Here is a 20,918-nt window from a genome sequence, read left to right on the forward strand (position 1 = left end):
TCGAGGGAAACTGTCAAAGAGGAGAGTAAAATCCACTGCTCCTGTCCCCGTCAGTCAGGTTCCAGCCCTTCTCTGTCCTGCTCCAGAAAAGACTGCCGTGCTCCGTCAGAGCCAGTTACAATCACATCATTAGCAACGGGCAAAAATACGGCCTCATCCGACAGTGTGATTTTATCGACTTCGACTGGTGCACTTATTATATTAATGAGAAGGAATTGGAACTTGGGGAAGGGCCGCCCTCGGAAGCTGGGCTCTTCCCGAGGCCTCTGAGCAGCTGCCCAGCCCTCGTGATGGGTGGAAGGAGCTCTCCTGGGACCTGCCCTCCCTCCAGGCCATGCCAAGTGCCCAGTGTCCAGGAGACGCCCACTGAGCTGAGAGCAGGCCCTGCTGGCAAGTACGAGCCCACGGAATTGAGGGCTGTCCCTGCACTGACCCAGGCTCTGTGACAGTGACAGTGCAAAACCAAAGCCTGGGGCCTGCAGTCCCCAAGACACAAGGGGAAAGACCTCCTTTTCACAGTGAGGTTCTGGAAAATGGCTAAGACTTGCACACGCATTTAATCGGGCAAGAGATTGGACTAATTGCCTTGCATTGTGACTCAGGAAGGATGCAGAGGGCAGGGCACCTTCACACTCTGTGCGTGGGTATGAATTATGCATCTGCCCCATCTAACGCACACCTACTATGTGGGGATGCTGTGAGGGCAGCCACGTTGCCCCGGCAACCACCTCTGCTCCTAAGACTGCTGACCCAGGAGCCAGGCATATGCAAATCCAATCTCCTCCTACCTCCCCTTCTGCCGGCCCCCTCCCCGCCTCTGTATTTGCTAACATGAGGCTGGCATGAAAGGGCATTAGTCAGTGCCATGGCCGGGCTGACAGGTGCGGTACCCAGCGGTGGCAGAGCGGCTGCCTCGGTGTCAGGAATAGGAGCCGTAATTAGAGCGCAGAACAGAATGAGCGTCAGACGAATTACCAGGCAGCAGATCATATTTGTCAGGAAGGATTGCATACATAAAAATTAAGTGACAGTACACGCCGGCATAATGAAAGAAAAATGAAAGATTTGCCTATACACAGCTCACAAGCTACAAGCAAGTGTCTCGCTCCGAGCAACGGCAGCAGCTGCAAGACAAATTGTAGGGCTGGGAGAGCAGGCCCTGTTCATTCGGTGGTGACAGGGAGGCCGCGGGTGGGAGCAGGGCTGGGAAGGGAGGCCCACTCGCACCCAGGCCCCTGTAGGGCCCCGTGCCACCTCCCAGGTCTGGAGGGTGGGGGACAGGTCCGGTTGGGAAAACCTCCATCTGGTCCAAGCAGTCAGGAACTCTGGTTTTTCCAGGCCCCCAGCTCGTGGCTAGCCCATGGGGTGCAAATTCCCTGAGCTGACTGCCCTGGCCCTGAGTTGGGTTTAGGGGACATGGGGGCTATGCAGCCATTCTGCCATCAAGGGACCCCCATACTGGAAGAAATGGGGAGACAGACACAGTCAGTCCCTGGTGGCAGGTAAGGGGACAGATGGAACTCTTTCCTGAGGGCCTCCTGTGTGCAGGCACGGTGCAGGGCTCAGTGGTTCTAAACCCTGAGGAGCCCAGGATCCACTTAAGGTCTGGGGCTGCTTCAGCCCCTCCCAGGGCTGTCAGTTATGTCGGTTGTCACTGAAGAGGTGAGTTAACAAAGAAGATGACGCTTAAAAAATGTTTGGAAAACATGCTATATAAAAATATCATCACATATAAAAACATTAAAAAAAACAAAAAAATATCATCACAATAGGCTTATAATTTCCATTTTACAGATGAGGAAACTGAGGCTCAAAGGTGATAACCCATGCCTAGGGTCACCCAGCAAAAGAATACTGAAAAAGGATACTGAAGCTGCATGTCAGCCCAGCTCCAAGAGCTCTTCTCCCATGCAACAGCCAACAGCATGGCAGGAAGTAGGCTTGGGTTGTGGGTGCCCAGAGAAGGGGCTGAGATGGGACGCCCCACAAGCTCTCTGACTGGAGAGGATGCCCAGTGCCGAACCAGACAGGGAAAGCCCATTCCATTTCACACCAGTGAGAGATGAGCTGGGACCAGGAGGGCTTGTCCTGGGCCCCACAGGTAGGGAGCATGGAGCCTTCTCGTGTTGTGTACAAGCACTCCCACTGGCCCCTGGGCCAACGGGAGTCCAGTGTGGGCTACCCTGTGCTGTGGTGTTTGCCCCCCACCCGACCTGCATAGGGGGATGGACTGTGCTCATGCCCAGGCGCTTCTGGTGGTAGTGCTCATTGGGTGGGCACAAAGGGCCATGAGATGCATCCCTGGGTCTCCATCCAGCCTCTCACACCCCCTTCCAGCAGCACAGGGCACCTGGGAACAATCCTTGGGAACACTGTCTTCTAGCCCAAAACACCTTTGTCAACAGATAGAGCTCAAGCCTGAGTTTTCAGGGGATGCTCTGAGTACTGACACCTGGGAGAGAGGTCACACATGGCTGGGGAGTGGTGCCTGGCTTGTCTGCCATGTTCCTGGCATTTTCAGGGCACACAGTGTGAAAGAGGCAAGCTGATGCCAGAAGGGGGAAGGGGAGGAACTCAAGGGGACAGCAAGTGAGGAATGGGCCTGGGCCTAGGATGCCAACCACAATTGTTTGGTTTGTTCATCAAGGCCCCACTCTGCTCACTGGGGAGATTTTCTTGGCCCCTGCCTTCACAGGACCCTCAATTTGGGAAGAAAATCCATTAGAGTTCTCACTGAGCCAAGCACTGTTCTAATGATCACTTGCCAAGTAGTATCTCATTTAGTGCTTCCCAGGTAGTATCTCTCGGGTAAGCATTACCACACTCAGTTGCAGGTGAGCATTACCAGACCCAGGTGCGAAAGAAGACACAGTAAAGTGAAGCTCCATTGCTACATGCCTGAGGCATCTACAGTCAGGGCCCTGGGGAGGCCAAAATCAATCTGTGATTCCCTGAGCTTTTTTGGATGAAAAACCCTTGTACCACGAAAACACAGGATGCTGTGTAGAATCACAGGTTTGCTCTATCTGATTCACATTGGTTAAAGATACTCAATATGAGAACTAGACATGGGTAGGGATTTGTACGACAAAAACAATCTGAAATTAAGTCAATGTTGATAAAAGTACAAAGTTTTTTCGAAATCCCCGCTTCTCCTGTGGTCTTTGCTTAGCTCGGCATGGGCCAGCTTGGTTCAAATCCATCTAGAGGTGCCTCAGAAGAAAGGCCGGGCCATGTACTCCTGAACGGTCGCAGTCATTGAAAACCCTGTGGAACGGAGTTTTAATCTGAAACACATGGGGTCACCATGAGTCAGAATGGACTCCAAGGAAAAGGGTTTGGTTTTGGCTTAAGGCAAGCATGGTGCTGGTGGTGGTGTGCATGTTGCTGCCAAGATCCAATGCTGATATTTAGGGGGCGGATGAGTGGAGGAGTCTCAGATGTGAGGCTGAGGATCTGACTTTTCTCCCTTAGGGGTGGGAGAGGTGGGGGGGATAGGGCGTGGCCTCTGCCTTGGATGGAGGGTGGAGGATGGGTGGGAATGGGGATGCAGCGAAGCACTGGTCCAGGCAGTTAGCTGGGGCCTACTAGGGCAGGTGCAGGGATGGAGAGGAGGGAAGGAAGCTACAAGTTAGTGTCCTCAGGACCTGGAGCCTGATGGAATGTTGGGGAGGCGGCAGGGAGTTTAACAGTACTGGGTCACACTGTAGAGGTGAAGCGTTCCTGAGCTCCAGAATCTGGTCTTCATCCTTCCCTTTGTTCTTCCCTTTCCCTCATCTCCCCACCTTCAGCTCTTCCTTTCTCTCACTCAATTTACCCTCTCCATTTCGGGGTCTGTGGGCAGCGGAGTCTTCACAGAGCCCTTTCAACCGAAGATCCCTGTAAGGTCGATTTTATGATCCCCGTTTTCCAGAGAGGAAAACCAAGGCTCAGAGAATTGAAAGGAGGGACTCCCAGGGAGTTCAGCCCTCCATTCTGTTGATGGGGAAACCGAGGTCAGGAAGGAATATAAACTCCCAGCTAGTGAGTGACTGAATCGGGTTCAGACCCTGCTTTTCACATCCGCTTGCCCGTGCAGTCAGGATTCTACACCGAAGCGCAGACGTCCCGGCCAAACTCCGGCGCGGTGGATGATGTCTGCAACGAGCCACGCTTCTCCAGCCATTTCTGAAACTGCAGTTTGGGGAAGCGTTGCAGCTCACACATGCGCACCCACGTCAGTTTCTCCTTTCTGTGAAATCTTTGGCTTTTTCATATCTAATGAACATGTTTCAAGCACCGCGATCGTTTCAAAACACGGCGAAGTTTGTTTTGACAGGGGCGGCGCATCTCGGGGAAGCGGCCGCTTTAATCAGCCTCCCACTTTGAGGTCCCGCGTCCTCCTCTGATATCTGCCGGGTTTGAAATCTGGGAGGTGTAGGTGCAGATGCGGGACGGTCAGGGCTGCTGAGGCTCCTCTTTCATGTGCAGAGCTCCATCCCCCACTGAGAGGAGAGGAACGGGAGCCTTGCTGGAAGCCTCTGCGTCAGAGCGCCGCCGTGAGGCCGGGCGGGGAGACGCCGCTTCGGGCTGTGGCTGGGCCTTCCGGAAGTGCTCGCAGAGGTCCCTGGGACAGACGGGGGCCAGTGCCGGGCCTGACTTCAGGGCCCACGTCCGTGGAGGCACCCCCTCCTGCCACCTTCTCTTCCCCAGTATCAGGCCTCCCTCGAGGCTTGGGGACATGTCCTCCAGTGCCCCACTGCAAGCTCGGAATTTCTTTGAAGAGTCTCGTTTTATCTTTAAAACTCATGCAAGTTGTGTGTCGTGCTTCCTAGTATTTGAGTATTTGTTGTCAATATAAGATTTTAAGTGACTTACCCTCAGGAAAAGCTGGCATGACAGGAAGAGGTGCTGTGTCCTCATAGGCCCTGACACACAGCTGGGGACCCTCAAGGTGAGGCAGAGTACCCTAGTTTAAGAGGCACATATCAAGGGGAAGCAGGCCCTCCCCTGGGGCAGGGACACTGAGGACCCAGTACCCAGAACAGATGGGCTAAGCCTCTCTCTGATAAGTTTTCATAAATTCATTTATTCATTTGCTCCACAGATGTTTATTGAACATCTGAAAGAATGAGCAGGTGGACAAGTAAGACATTGCAGTGGCCCTGCTCAGACAGTAACGTGCATCAGAGCCTCCCAGAGGCTTGTGGGACATGCACTGTCCAAGCTCCACTCCTGGAGCTTCTAACCCCACAGAAGTGGGGTTGAATCAGGGGTCAAGACTTTTAACAGGATCCTACAGGGGTCTGCTGTGTCCACTATTCAGTCCAGCCTTTCTTTGATATATGTGGTTAACAGGCTTCTTACAGATCCTTCCTGGGACAAGCAACTCACTCTCTCCTGATGGGCCCAATCCTAGTAAAGTTCAGCCCAATGTCAGGGCTTTTGGATGGGCCAGGCCAAGGCAGCCCCAGGCCAAAGCCATGACCACTTTGCAGGCCATCTCTCCCCCACAGAGTTCCTGCTCTGGAGGCCCAGGAAGATCTAAAACTAGCAGAGGATAAGACTGAGGAAGGGAGCAGTGTCAGGGCCAGGCCCCATACTCCCAGCCAGGAGGGAACGCGGCCAGGGGTTTTGGTGCAGCCCCTCACTGAGGACAAGGCCTCAGACCTCCATCTCTCCCCACCGTCTCTGTGTGTATCCCATCAACTCCTTGTCATTTTTCAATGTGGGAGATGCTTTATGCCTTGTGGACACCTCTGTGGTACCCAGGGTGCTAGAATCCACTTACAGTTTGTCCCATGATTCCCACTGTTAACTGTGAACTGTTTGGATTTCCTCCTGTGCTTTGCATATGACAAGTTATCCATTTCACACTTGGCCATTCATTTTACTTTTGCACCCTCATGATCAGAATATATACGTGGTTACTACTTGGAGTCAAAATATGCTTTCCCAAAGAATCCCACACACATTCATAAATTGACTGACAGCTTTTCCTGCTGAATTTCTGTTAGCAGTGGGCAGAAATACTGATGTCAGCTGCCCGATCCCCAGACTGATCCTTAGGTCTGGCTAGGTCCTGGAAATCTACTGTTTTAAAGTTCTCCAGGTAATTCTCATGCCTTACCAGCGGTGGAACCTCTGATCTGGCCTATTCCCCCTCCTTTGACAGAGAGGGGACAATCTCAGAGGGGGAGACGGAGATGCCCAGATTCCCAGGGAGACTAAGGCTGGGTCTCTCCCCTACCCCCACATGTTGCCTCTTCCCCTTGCCCCTGTGTCCTGCCTGTGCATGGAGCATAAACACCACACCCTTGCTGTGTTTCAGTTGGGACACCGTACTACATGTCACCAGAGAGGATCCACGAGAACGGCTACAACTTCAAGTCCGACATCTGGTCTCTGGGCTGTTTGCTGTATGAGGTGAGTCTCTGGCCCAAAGCTTGGTGGCTTTTAGTAGGACACCCACGCTGGGCACCTGGTCAGGCCAGGGCCTTGCCTAGCTCAGGGTAGGACACAAGGGTGAGTCATGTCCGCCTGCAGCATTGGTACCATCAGGGACCTGTCCTTCACCCCTCAGCCCAGCATCTGCTATTAGCAATACCAAGCTGGAGGTGGCTATCAGAGGGGTGGACAGTGGCAGGCTGGGTGCCGTCTCACCCTTGGGCTGCTCTGCGTCTGGGACTGGAGACAGACTAGAAGCAGACAGAGGGAGTCCAGTGTCCACTTGAGCAGTGGAGGGAGCACAGGCAGGAGCACAGGCAGGGGAATCTGGTTGCTCAGGTGGCCTGTGTTTGCCAATCCCCAGCAGCCCTGGTTTCCCTGGTAACGCCATTAACACACTGGCCCCAGGGACCAGAGAGAATCAGACCTGGCTCATGCCCCGAGAAATGCTTCCTGCTGAGTGGTATCCACGTTCTTCCTGGCCCAGGACTGTGGGTCTCATTAAAGACCACAGCCCCCTCCTCAAGCCGTGAAATGGAGCCACCGAGTGGCCATTTCCAGATTTGGGAGCCAGCCTGGACCGAGGGACAGGAACATTTCTGAGTTTTGGTGGGCTCAGACAGAAGACAGCCTGAATAAGTGGAAGCCCCCACCCATTTAGGCCGGCCACCCCAGGAGCCCTGGGGAACAGGGGAGCACAAGCCACTCGCGGCCGTGAAGCTGTTGTAGCCAAGGGAGGGAGGCCTGTACCCTCTGGCGTTTCCAAGTCTGGTGGCCACAACTTCCCATCACCCACCCTGGACCACCTTGTGCTGGTGCCTCTGGGATTCGTCTACTTGCTGAGCCCCAGTCTGCCCATCTGTAAAATGGGAAGATTAGTCCTTGTTCTACCTTGTCATAGTCCAGATAAGTGAAATAACAGACATGAAAGGGCTTTGAAAACCCCAAGGGCTATGCAGACACCAAGCAAGTCCACCCAGGTGTCAAGTCCTGAGGGGTGGGAACTGCTGCTCTGGGTCTTTGAAGGACCAAGCAAATGTCCTCAAGTGTAGTAGGCAGCCAGAGAGTACAGTTTTAAGTTAGATTTTTTTTGTATGTACGTGTGTATGTGTGAGAAAGTGTGCTTTGTGTGTGTGCGCATGTGTGAGGATGCAGCTCACTAGCTGTGGGAATTAGGGTGAGAGAGATGCAGGGTCCTCGAGTGAGCCCAGGCACTCACCCACTAAAGGATCTAAGGCAGTCCCGCCGCTCACCCCCAGCTTCAGTTACCCCACAAATAAAATGGGGTCATACTCTGCCTTGTAAGGGGTAAAGGAGACCCTGTGAGTGAGGCCTCTGGCTCAGAAAGGCCCTCGGGGACTGGAGTGATTGCTCCCAGCCCCCAGCAGTGAGGCTTCTTAGCTTAGCTTGCCCCTTTCCCTTGTTGCTGTGGCCAGTAGGAAGCCAAAGTGCAGCTCATATTCAATCCCTGTGGAGAATTCAACTTTGTCCTTCTACCCTCATTTATATTGTTCCTGGTCCAGATGGTTTTTCCTTTTATTAGTCCGTTTTCTGTTTTGTATTTTCGTGAGTCACTTTCTGCCCTCTTTGAATCTGAGGGTCTCCAAATGTAAACAAACAGAAACAGGCAGACCAGGGTGTGACAGAGCTGCGTTCATCTACCCAGAGCTTGGCGGGGGGAGTGTTGCACCTGGTTCTCGCTGGTTGTGCCAAGACTCCCACCAGAGACCCGGCCCTGCAGCCGTCAGCCCTGTTACCGCCCAAGCCTTTGTTTCGGCCACTTTGAGGCCAAGCTGCTGAGCCTGGGCCCCTTCAGCACCAGCCCCTTTGGGTTCCCAGTCAGGCGTCCTCCTCCAGAACTAAGCACACATATAGGAAGGCAGCATCCGTGTTCATGGATCCCCAGCACTGAGGCTCTGGTTCAACCACATCAATTTATTTGTCGGCAGCATGTGGGACCGAGCTGCTTGCAGCCAGGGAGGGAGATATCAGCAGTGGAAAGTCAAGGAAATAAATCGATAAAGTCCTGCAGAGAGATTGGGTGTCCTTGGGGACAGTGGGCACTGATCTAAACCTAACAGCCCTGGGCCTCCCACAGACGAGACCCAGTGTGGCTGTCGTGGCAGCACATCAGCCCCTCTGAGGCTGATGGACGGGGCTCTGCCTCAGCCCAGCCTGAGTGGCCAAATCCCAGGCTGGCGGGCTCACCCCACTCCCCCAGCCCTACGGGGAAGGGGAAGTAGGTGTTTTCCCAGCAGAGAGCAAGGGGAGCCGCATCTGAGCCCAGGCCGTGGTAATTGGAAGGATGCATCCCGAAGACACGACTGGAGCCTCCCGTTAGGCAGCCTGCCGTGTCTCCCGAGGGCGCCAGCCTGAAGAGTTGTGACAAAGCCCCCCGCCCACCCTCGCCAGACCACGGCAGAAGATTCAGCTCTGCCCTGAAGTACCAGCATGGGTTTGGAAGTCTCAAAAGCCCCACCGGCTGCTGTAGCAAATTACCACAAACTTGGTGGCTTCAAACAACACAGATTTATTCTCTTACAATTCTGGGGACTGGAAGTCTGAAGTCAGTTTCACTGGCCTGGTCAAGGTGTCAGCAGGGCTGGTTCCTTCTGAAGTCTCTAGGGGAGAATCCATTTCCTTGCCTTTTCTAGCTTCTTGGGGGCTGCCTGTGCTCCTTGGCTCGTGACCCCTTGTTCACACCACTCAAACCTCTTGCTTCCCTCATCACAAATCTGTTCTGTAGTCAAACCTCCCTCTGCCTACCTTTTATAAGGATACTTGTGGTTTTATTTAGGGTCCACCTGGGTAATCCAGGATAATCCTCCCATCTCAAGATCTTTAACTTCACTTAATCTCATCTGCAAAGTCCCTTTTGCCACATGAGGCAGCATTCACAGGTTCCAGGGTTTAGGACATGGACATCTTTGGGAGCCGTGGTCCCAAAGCTACCACATTCCTTTCACCTGGGCATCCAGATCTCCACTGAGGGCCTTCTGAGGTCACCTCAAGATGCTGATGTTGACCCATAGCTAGTGAGGAACCACTGGGGTGGGGGCCAGGTGGAGTCTGTCCTGAAGAGGTCGGCATCACGAATAATGTGCCAAAGCCTCAGCAGCTGGGAGCAACACTGCCCCAGATGCTGGAGCAAATCATAAGACTTGTACCAGGCAGGTCCCAACATCACTATAAAGAAAGAAACTAAGGCTCAGTGGTGAGGAGCCTGAGTGACCCTAGGCGCCCTGGCCTCATCCCTGGGCCATAGCAGCTGTTTCTCTGTCCCCAGAGATCCCAGCAGAGATGCCTGAGCATGGCCGTGCAGGAAAGCCGGTGCTTTATTTTCATTACCCAACCTGCCCTGTGGAGGTACCCAGCAGGCTGCCTGGGCTCTGCAGAATTTATTTATTTACATGGGAACTCAGCCCCAGGAACAGCGTTGAAGGAATTGGCTTTCTCGGTGCTAGCCTCAGCATCTTCGGTGGGGGGCCATCTCACTGCAGCCTCGAAGGGGCCGCCTAGGATTGAGATCTAGCAAGAAAGTAGGCTGGGGGGGAAAGACCAAGGATCAGCCGTGCCTTGTACAGAATCCTGTTTTTGGAATACTAGTCGGAGATGGTGGAACATTCTGGATGCCCCTTACCTTGTGGGGGAGTAGGGCTGCAGACCGTTTGGCAATTTGCCCCTGGGCTCACCCTTCACTCCAGGACATGCCTGGGAAATACTGGGCAGCAAGATGGGTGTCTGAGGCCCTGCCAGGGCTGGAGTCAAACACGATCATTGTTCTGTCTGAAGTCAAATTCCCTCTTCTCCCTCTGACATCTCAGATCACATACCAGCTTCTCTGAGTCCTCCCAGTGGGCCCAAGTACCCACACTCTCCCTCTTCCTTGGGTATGTGTCATCCCAATAACACTAGAGAGAAAAAAGTTTTGTATTTGAGGAGCGGCACTGAGAGCCACGGCTTTGGCAGTTCTAATGAGGCACCAGCAGCAGCCCAAACGGCAGCACCTATTCTGCTTTGACCATCAGAGGCTGGGTGGACACCTGAACGAGGCATTCTTGCCATCCAGTGTAATCGTTCTAATCCCAGTGTCGAGAACAGCCCCAGAGGTCCCGTCACAGCCTGCCGCTCTGATCTGGGTGGAAGGCCCGTGGCCGGCAGCTGGAGAGGGGACAGGCGGGAATGCTGCTTTTGCCAGAATCTGTATTTGTGGATGGAGATGTTGCCATTAGCAGGGAGGGCTTCGAGGGAGCCCTGGTATGGGCCACTGCTGACCCTCCCCAGAAAGAAGCTTTTCTGAAATGATGTAGGGAGGGTGCCGGAAAGGATGGAGAAATGATCTAGGAGTGACAGATAAGAGGGCTCATTGTCACTTCCCATTTCTGGGGTCCTCACTAGTTTTTTTTTTTTTTGGAGTCCAAAGCTGTGAGGCTTGTGAAAGCCAGGTCAGATGGGCTCATTTCAAGGATCACTCTGTCCCTCTCCCAATCAAGTACAGGAAAATCTAGGGCCTGCACTAGCAGGGCCAACATTTAGACTGTCCCACCTTTCAACTCTGAACGGTAACTGTTTCCAGGAGAATCCATCTTAATCCTTCAGCCACGACTTGGAGGGCACCCGATCATGCTGGGTGGCCACCCTGGAGTCTCAGCTGCTCTCTGCTGTGGCAACAGATGTCCTTTTGAAACTGCCGAATTAACCCTTTGCACCCGAGATTCTCATTTTAATTATTGGAAATGCATCACCCAAGTGATGCCGCTTTTCAAACTTGCTGGTAAAGCCAGCTCCTGACCAGCTTGGGCACACACGTCATCCTTCACAAGCAAAATGCCAGAGCCACTCTCTGCGCCTTCTGCCAGCACGGGGGGGGGGGTACGTGTCATGGTCCAGACAGGTCCCACCCCTCCTCAGAGGGGACGGAGCCTATGGTCAGCCAGCAGGAGGAGGAAGTGATGCTGCCCCTAAACGCCCACCTGAAGACAACCTTGGCATGACCCAGGCACCTGGGCACAAGGGTGCTGCCCTGAGGCAGACTCCAGGGCCTGGTTCTGAAGGAACCCCAAAATCTCCAGACCCCCCCCAAAGGCTATTTCCAAACTCAAGGATGCTACATGGGGCTCTGAAGCCCTCCTTGGTCCTTCTAAGGAGGCAGGCCCTGCTCTGAGGTCACCAGACCTGTTCAGAGGGGTGAGCAGAGGATGGGGACAGACTGGGAAACAGAAGGTGATACATACCCCCAGACCCAGCTGCCAAGGGCTCCTCCCACTCCCTGTGCACGAGGCCAAGAGGACTCCTTGAGTCTTCAGTGCCCTACCACAGTCGTTGCCAGGACCTGCGGTCAGGAAACTGTGCAGGTGGCCCTGGCAGCCCATCTCCTCGGAAGAGAACCAGGGCCAAACGGATGGGGGGGCACAATTACCTGGTGGCACTTCATTAGCAGGAGGCATTGGGCCGTTGTTCAGTGGCAGGCGACAGTGACAGGGAGTGACAAGAAACACTTGAATCCCATTATGGATTAATCAGCAGATGGGGCTGGCGGGCACCGTGCTGGGCTGTCACACCACTGCCTCACGGAGCCCCTCCATGGCTCCTGCTGCACCTTCTTTGAAGGCATCCTCCCATTAGTGCTCTGAATGGTGGGGTAAGGGAGTCTGGCACCCTCCAGAAGGGGGAGGCCTGGTAGTTCCCTGACTGGGTGCAAACCCATTCTTTCCCTTCCCAGTGTCCTGAGCAAGTGCCCAGGAAAGGGCCTGCTCTCAGGGTGGAGCTGGGTGCCACGGGCTCATTGAGGATGACAGTTTTGCTTATGGGGCCTCCTGCCCATGCCAGTCTAAGCTCAACGCAGCCCTGCGGGGAGGGACCCCTTCCCATTTTACACATGAGGAGATCAAAGAGATTTGCCCAAGGCCTGTCACACAGCAAGTGAGTGGCAGAACTGAGATTCAGGCAGAGATGTGGCTGGCTGCAGAGCCAAGTGCTTCCTTTCCTCTCTGGAGCTTCCCTGAAGAGGAAGGCCCCAGGCTCCCTGCACGCGGGGGAGCTGACAGGCCTTCCTCCCTCCCGCCTTTCGTCCCTGACATCTAGGCATCTGGCTTTCGCAGACGGCAGCAGTCACCACCCTGAACTCCCGTCCTTCAGACAACAGCTCTGTAACAAGCTAGCAAGAATAGCCAAGGGGTTAAAAAACCAGAAATGAAATGTTTCACTTCTCTCTACCCCTCCCCCTCAAAAGTTAGTCCTTAGTATGAAATAGACATCCCCCTTGAGTGTCTTTGGAATTTCTTTTTAAATACAACAGCACGCTAGAGAGAACCTGCCGGGCCCAGGCACAGATCCTCCAGGGAGCAGTGCCTCTGTTTCCCCATCTGCCACATGCATGTGGCCAAAATCATTCCTTGAGTGCTGAGGCATGAGATGGGGGCACACGGCTGGCCCTCGGTATTCAGCTGCCCCTTCCTCACTGCCTTGGAAGTTTTGTCACTGAAACCCTTGTCCACATTTGATTCGTTTATGTAAGAGGGAGAGAAAACAAAACAAAACAAAACCACTGCCGTCAAGTTAATTCTGACTCATAGCGACCCTACAGGAGAATAGAACTGCCCCAAAGGGCTTCCTAGGCTGTAAATCTTCACCGAAGCAGACTGGCACGTCTTTCTCCAGCAGAGCAGCTGGTGGGTTCAAACCAACCTTTCAGTTCGCAGTTGAGTGCTTTAAACACTGCACCACGAGGGCACGGGGGGCAGGGAAAGGAGGTCTCAAAGATCATGTTAAAATGGCTCCTTTCTTGTGAATCCCAACTTCTCAGGGTTTAGGGGGAGAAGCCCTTCTGGGCAGTCGCTGCAGTGAGGACCAGACCACACCTCAGTCTGGAGTGGCCCCTCTTGCCCCTCGAGTTACCCTCGTCTCACAGCTGAAAACTCTCTTGTCCTCCTCCCTTGCAGATGGCAGCTCTCCAGAGCCCCTTCTATGGAGATAAAATGAACCTTTTCTCCCTCTGCCAGAAGATCGAACAATGTGACTACCCGCCTCTCCCGGGAGAACATTACTCTGAGAAGGTGAGTTTGCCGTCTGGGCATGACTGAAGCCAGGGGCCAGACCCACTGGGCCCCACGTAGCCAGCAGCGGCTCAAGAGGAGAGGCAGTTCCAATATGCCACAGCTGTGAGGTTTAGCTTGGGTTCACTTAACAGGTTGGAGAAGAGTCTGGGAAAGTGACCCAGAGGGGTGACAGGTAAATTAATTTTACCAAAGAAGGGGCTTCACGGACAGCTGTGTGGACCCTCGACAGCAGCAGGAACAGCGGGAGTTGGCAGATGCGGCCCACCGGCACACTTCTGCCAGCACATTTTGGCTTCTAACACAGTGCTCGAGTTTGGGGCCCGCTGCCGTAGGTCCCAGAGGCACCGTGAACCAGTCACAGAGGCAGGAGGTGGGCAGGCCCTGGCTAACCTGACACCACTGCTGACTGCCGCTCCTCATCCCATGACGTGAAACCAGGGTCAGCGAACGCGTCTCCTTCCTACCGTAAGGGACCTAAGTCGCACCTTGGGCTTTTAGTTTCGGCACTGTACGTTTGGTGCAGGGGCTCTGGAGACAGACTCTGACAGGTCTGGCACTGGGCTGTGCTGGTTTCTAGCTGTGTGACAGCATCATCCTCCTCAGTTCCATCATCTGGAAAAAAGAGCTAGTACTCCTCCTTCATGGATATGATGAAATGATAGGTTTTACAGCACAGTAGTGGTTCAGAATGTAGACAGGTTCACACACTTCCTCCACTCTTCTTGAGCGAGTCACTTAACCTCTCTGAGTCTGTTTCCTCATCTGTAAAATGGGGATAATACTAGAATCTACTTCACAGGGTCAGTGTAAGGATTAATTAAGGCTATGCATTTGACGTGCTCAGCCAAACACCAGGCTAACACATGAGCACTTCCCACCATCGTCAGAAATAGCTACGGAAAGTAGCATTGGATCTGGCTCAGAGTGCTCAAGGGCAATGCTAGTGGGTGTAAAGCGGCGTTTGAGACCTTCCGAAGCCCAACCTGCAGGACCACAGGCCATTACCTCACAATAACAGCTCACATTTATTAGACTTACTGTGTTGAGTCCTCCCATCACCCCATTTTACCCATGAAGAAACTGAGACACAGATGGGTTAAGTAACTTGCCCAAGGTCACGTAACTTGTAAGTTGTGTAGACAGGATTCAAACCCAAATGACAGCCGCCTGAGCCTGCACACTGCATCTGGCCACTGTGCCATCCTGTTTTTGATGGCACATCTCTTCAGTAGCCAATAACCCAGCAGGTGGAGTAAGGTGCCCTCCTGCAGCTTGCTGGAATCACCATCCTGAAGGCTCTGAAGGCTTTGGAAGGAGCAGCCCCTGCCCCCCAAGGGCCTGGCCTTTGCAGGCCAGGCTGCAGAGACCAGATCCCCTGATGTGCTCAGACTCTGTGGTTGGGCAAGCCTAGCCAACCAGAGGCCCCCGTGGTCACTGGCCTTCTCTCAGCCATCTTTGTACTTAACACATTGCTCGCTGGCTTTGCAGACTCCCAGAGGACAAAGTTCGGGTCGGGAATGCACTTCCCCATAAAGTTGTACAGTGTACTTCCTCTCAGCCACAGCTTGTTTCAATGGCATGCAAAATTCTCCAAGTACCTTTGGGGGAAGTACTTAATGCTCTGAAGTGAAAGTTGGTAGGAAAGGAAAAACTAAATTCTTTACCAAAAAGTTAACAGTTGCCATTTGGTTTTTCTATTTTCTCATCTTTTGTTTAAATTTCAAATTCAGTACTACTCAGAGACAAGACGCCATGCAACTTGGAGCAAATGACTTCTGTGCCTCAGTTTCCCATCTGTAAATGGAAACCCGAGTCTCAGTTAAAAGGCTGAAAAAGATAAAGCCGTCAGCCCCCTTCTCTCCCAAGTCAGTCGTCCTGTGTTCCTGAGCTACTACTCCCCAAAGTGCTGGGACCTCACCAGTTCAGTACAGACGTAAGATGTGCATCTTGGCACTGTAGCCCCTCAGCACGCCTCATTTCAAGTTTTATCACCTGTTAGAAATGGAAATAAGGAAGACGCTTCATTTTTATTTTGTTCTTGTTTCCCTGGATTTCTGAAAATTTCAAATATGTATTCATTGTACTGTGTGGGCTACTCACAAGTGAGCAATTCAGGTCACACAGACTTTGCCTTAAACTGGGTTTCTTGAGTGTTTTAACCTGTCAGAGTTCAGCCACAGCTACCTTACTTTGAGTATTGTTAAGACCTGACTCCAGGAATGTGAGCAGGCTGTAGGCTCAGCTGTCATCTGTTCAGGGTTTTTATAAGCACCGGGATCCCCAAAACGGAGCACATGCAGGTTGAAGGTATGCCCTAAGGCTCCGCAGACCAGTTAGAAAATTGCCTGTCCAGATGAACCCTGTTTGCAGGAGGCCCGGGCCCACTCAGCCTGAAACACCTCATCCGGCAGTCTATACAGTCACCCCTGGGCCTCCAGGATGCCCCTTTGGCCCTCCCCAGCATCCCTGAGCATGGCAACTGGAGGCCACTTGAGACCCCTCTTATTCAGGACCTTCCCTCTCCCTGCTGCTGCCCATGACCCCACAGGGTGAGCCAGCCCCTCCAGCAGCAGGTATTTAAATGAAAAACATTGTGGTGAGCCCAGTGATGCAAGTTAAGATGCAGGCTTTTTAAGGTCATTATTTTAATTACCATTAAAATAATTGGCACTCTGGCTATCAGAACGTGAGGCGATCAGAGGCTCAAGGCACCCCCTCCCCCACCTCGAGGCAGGAACAGCCTTCAGTGCCTGTATAATTAAAAGCTCTGTCTTTCATGAGCACAATAAAGAGGCCAGAGGGTGGGCAGACTGCAGCCCTGCTGCATGTTAATGCCTTTATTATGATCAATAAGCCCTTCCTTGAGTTCTGTGCTCTGGTTTGGGCATCTGCATGACTGACAGCAGAGATACACGCACAAGAATAGCTTTGCCGCCCAGTGCTGTGGAGGACAGTTGAGAGTTCAAAGTTATTTAGAGGTAACCACTCTGAGAGTGTCAAAGCGTGGCCTTTGGGGCCAGACAGGCCTAGGATTGGTCCTGGCTATCCCTTGGTAGCTGTGGGGGCTGTACATACAGTCTTCTAGTTGCTACAAGGATTAAATGGGTTAATGCAGATACAAGTACTGAGTGCAGTGCCTTGGTAAGGCTGCTTTCTTAATAACACAAACCGTTCTCTCCCTTGCAGTTACGAGAACTGGTCAGCATGTGCATCTACCCTGACCCCAACCAAAGACCGGACATTGGATATGTGCACCAGGTTGCCAAACAGATGCACGGCTGGACTTCAAGCAGCTGAACTTGGATGCACCATGCCTTATGAAAAGCCAGCACCATTTTGCCTTACTTGAGTCATCCTCTCTCAGAAGTGGCCACCTGGTAGCCTAGAACTAAGACAAGAGGGTTCAGCAGGTTCCCCAAAGGGGGCCAAGCTTTACAGCAGACATGCTGAAGACGGCATCTGGGGAGGGCATTGGTCACATGTTACTGATGGTCAAATTCAAAAGTTCTGTAAGTGTTGTAGACAATCTAGGCTGGGTTGTTAATAAGGAGGGGTTGACTGAGTAAGCCCCTGAAGTGCCCCTTGTATCAGGATTGTAATGTGAATCCTTTGGAGAATTTCTTCAGTGACTTGTCAACGTTCATACTAACAGAACTGCAAGAGACTGTGATTTGTACAGTGAGCCTTTGAAAATGGTTAGCAGCAAGTTCAGTTTAGTTCTTAGAGTCTTTTCCAACAATCTGTGAGCTTAATTTAGTCTGTTGTAAAGGGATAAAGTGGAAATGACTTTTTTCACATAGAATGGAGATTTTGCTAATATTTTTTATCTACATTATAACTTGATGAATGACAGTGAGGAGAACTCAGCATCTGGCATAGAGCTCCAGAAGGCAAATATCTGAAAGCCATGGGGGTTTTCCTTGCAGTCCGGCTCAGCCATCTTCTACTGACCACCCGCTATGTACACCAGGCACTTCATCATCTGCTTGAATGCTGAGACTTCATTTCACTATCAGTGTTAAGCCGTGGAATCGCGGGATACAAAAAAGACAAGGCCTTTCCCCTCAGGCTGTCCTCTCTACGAATTCTGATTCTGCAACTTCCTAGTGTGATCTTGGACAAACTTCTTAACTTTCTGAGCCTTAGTTTCCTTACCTGTAAAATGGGATTAATAATACCTACCCTTTAGGGTTGTGACAGAATTTGAAATAAAACATGCAAGTTATCCAGCACATAGTAGACGTTCCAAAAATGGTAGCCACTCCCCACCTCACAGAACTGAAGTCCACAGATCATGTAAGAATTCATGTACAGCTGTACTATGTGTAGGAAACCAGACATGTGTTCATTTATTTCTTATTCCCAAACAGGATTAACTGTGAAGATTAATTTATAAATGTGAATTCAAGCTCTGAAGGAAATAGTTTGAATTTTGTCTTTATACTCAAATTAATCCTCAAATGGTCTAAGTTGACGTCCACTGACTTGGTGACAGTTCAGCCCTCAAGACCAGAGCACACACGCCCACCTGTTCGTTGGTGTCTGGTGTTTCCTGACTCTCCTAGCCTCCACAGGAATAAAGGACTTGGGAAGGAGGCACTGCTGTGTTTCCGTGTGAACTCTGTTCTACTGTAACACTGTAGGTTTTCAGAGATTTTCTTCAGATGCAACCTTTGCTTTGTACTTGTTCTCCATGTTTGAAATAAAATGGGGTAAGAGGGGTTACTTCTGTGAATGAGTCTGATTCATGGATAATTTTAAAAGTTTCATACTTTCCCCTTCCAAACCAGTGGGCCCTACACTTAAAACCGTGTCAGAAGCACCATTTCTTGAAGAGTCTTTAAAAACACAGTTTCCCAGGCCCCAGACATTCTGAGTAATCCTGGAATTTTTTTAAGCTCCCCAGATAATAATCATCAGCCAAGTTGCTGCCCTAAATAATTCCACTGTTCTCCCCACCCAACTCCTGGCAGTTGTGACAAGGGACGCTGGCTACCAGTGGGTCCACTCTAGAAGACTGGTGCCAGGCCTCTTTCATGTGTCCCCCAGCAATGCTCTCCCCAGGGGAAAGTCAAGTGTCTGTCTCCTGCCTAGCACTCACCACTGAAAGTTGTTCCAGGTCCAGACAGATACTTAGCCAATATTCCTCTTATGGCTCTCAGAACCCCTATTGCGTCTCCCTTGGAAAAACCAGCCTGAGAACACAGATGAACTTGCTTTCTCTACTCCATCCCTTTTCAACATCATGAGAACAATTCTGCTTGACTAATAGGACCCTCTGGAGACATACAATTTCAACCATTCACCAGGCCTCATGTTTGTGAAATGATTGTGTCTTAATTATTACAAAACAGTAAACCCAAAAGCATTCCTTCCGATTTCTGTGGCACTAGACAAAGTGGAGTTCACTCAAGTTCATGCAGCTACAAGCAAAGCAAATGGTCTGCCCCTCCTCCCTTTTCTTGGGCTCTAGAAATCAAACTGAGAGATTCATCTTTCTTTCTTTCTTACTTGGCTGCTGGAGTAGAAGGCTGTGTTGCACTCAACCTAAAACAAAACAAAACCAGAGCCACCCTGAACAAAAACAAGTTAGCACAAGGGGTGGGTGTAAATGTTCACGTGAAGAGTCAAAGTAGCCCAATCTGACTTTCTGCAACAGATGAGGCATCACACAGCTGGGTTTAGGAGAGTTGCATCACTCTTTACACCCACCACAACCTAGACTGGTGCTCAGGGAGAAATTCACATCCTAAAAGAGGCCAGGCTGACGGGTCTTAGCAACCCCCCAAAACACACAGCCCCCAGGCCTCGACCACCCGATCTGTTTTTTTTTTTTAATTATTATTTATTTAGTTTCATTCAGCAAACATTAGCCAAATGAATCTCTTATGCGGAGGAGACCCTCCGATGCCCGTCTTCTAAAGCAATAACCAGCCAGGCATCCAATGACACCATTCAGGACGTGTCCATTGTTTGGACTGTTTCTTCCAGGACCTCTATTTCCAGGTTAGTGACTTTCTCGGTGAGGACGGCAGTGGTCCCTTTCTCACACCTGTAGCGGCCAGACCTAGGGAGAGAAAAACGAAAGTATATTAGGATTCCCCTAAGGTGTCCTGCAGAGGGCAGGAGAGAGTGAAAAATATTCAGAAGAGGCAGCAAGCAGGTCTGGTCTGGAATATGGGCTCCCCTAGTTCCCAGCTTGGTGACCCTGGGAGGAACACAACTTCCCTAAGGTTCACTTTCCTCATCTCTTAAGTGCTATGAAATGGGGACCCCTGGAAGGTATAATACACCTTAAAAGAGATAATGCAGAGAAAGCACCTGGCACTCAAATTTCCTTCCCCATCTCATATCCCCAGCAGATGCCGGAAAGTATCTGGTCATTTGATTTAAGCTTCAATCTTGCTAAAGCATCCTTCAGTAACCAACAGGAAGTAAAACCTTTAAGTTTCTTCAGAAGCAACAAGAATGAAATAACTATTACCTTAAACATTTTTAAAATGCCTGGAAGCATAAACAATGTAACACAATCCACAGCCAAACTGTGGGCTTGTCACTTTAGACCACAGCCTCGAGACTCAAGACAGTTGCCACCACAGGGACAAGGCAGATTACCAGAACGACACACCCAACACCTTTTCCTGGAGTGAATCTGAGCACAAGGCAGTCTGTAAGATATATATTTGAACCATTCATTAATTCTCACAGTGGGGCCAGGAGTGACGATATGGTCAAGCAGCAGCACAAGCCCACAGGTTTTTCTGGTCTGTCCCTAGCTGGGGCATTATTTGTCAACCTGGCACAAGGGGCATGGACTAACAGAAGGCTGCTTGGCTGTGCCATGGCCATGTGTTCCTCAGAAACCTACCGTCCCAAATGGGAACTTGGCCTCAAAGAGGAACAAAGGTGCAGAAAAAAGGGAGGGAGATTTGCAGAGCTCTGTATCCAACTCAGGAGCTTGGGCAGCAAAGAACGGCTTACCATCATTTCTGCAAAACTTTCTCATACCACCACACTCTATTCTTTGTAAATATATAATTTTACTTATTTTGTCATTGAGAATATACACAGCAAAACACAGACCAATCCAACAGTTTCTACATGTACCATTTAGTGACAGTGATTGCACTGAGTTGTGTAACCATTTTCACCTCCTTTGCTGAGCTGTTCCTCCCCTTTTAACATAAATTCTCTGTCCTTTAAGGTTCCTATCTAATCCTTCGAGTTGCTGTTGTCAATTTGATCTCATACAGTTAGTTCTTAAAAGAGCATAATGCTCAAGGCAGGCATTAAGCTAAACTACTGTTTGGTTTTAAGAAGACTTGAGGGGATATTTTTGATTTAGGTTTAAAGATTATCTCAGGGCAATAGTTTCAGGAGTCCATCCACCTTCCAGGGCTCCAGAAAGTCTACAGTCTATAAGAATTGGAAATT

General features: G+C 51.2%; 2 protein-coding genes across 3 annotated transcripts in view; one reads left to right on the forward strand and one right to left on the reverse strand.

Moving 5' to 3' along the window:
* The window catches only part of NEK6 (NIMA related kinase 6), an 88,099-nt gene extending 69,507 nt beyond the window's left edge, over positions 1-18,592 (forward strand). Inside the window, exons 8-10 of one of the 2 annotated variants that reach the window (XM_049897284.1) lie at positions 6,311-6,405; positions 13,368-13,481; positions 16,671-18,591. In XM_049897284.1, coding sequence (XP_049753241.1) covers positions 6,311-6,405; positions 13,368-13,481; positions 16,671-16,781 — 320 coding nt within the window. In that variant the 3' untranslated portion in view covers positions 16,782-18,591. Of the gene's footprint in view, positions 1-6,310; positions 6,406-13,367; positions 13,482-16,670 lie in introns of both variants that reach the window. The other variant, XM_049897283.1, reaches the window with a different exon arrangement.
* Positions 18,593-19,285: 693 nt separating this feature from the next.
* PSMB7 (proteasome 20S subunit beta 7) overlaps positions 19,286-20,918 on the reverse strand; it is a 69,282-nt gene continuing 67,649 nt past the window's right edge. The window contains exon 8 of the mRNA XM_049897285.1: positions 19,286-19,551. Within this exon, the coding sequence (XP_049753242.1) occupies positions 19,440-19,551 (112 nt within the window). The 3' untranslated portion in view covers positions 19,286-19,439. The remainder of the gene's footprint in view (positions 19,552-20,918) is intronic.

The sequence above is a fragment of the Elephas maximus genome, chromosome 9 (genome assembly GCF_024166365.1).
Source record: "Elephas maximus indicus isolate mEleMax1 chromosome 9, mEleMax1 primary haplotype, whole genome shotgun sequence".
Lineage (NCBI taxonomy): Eukaryota > Metazoa > Chordata > Mammalia > Proboscidea > Elephantidae > Elephas > Elephas maximus.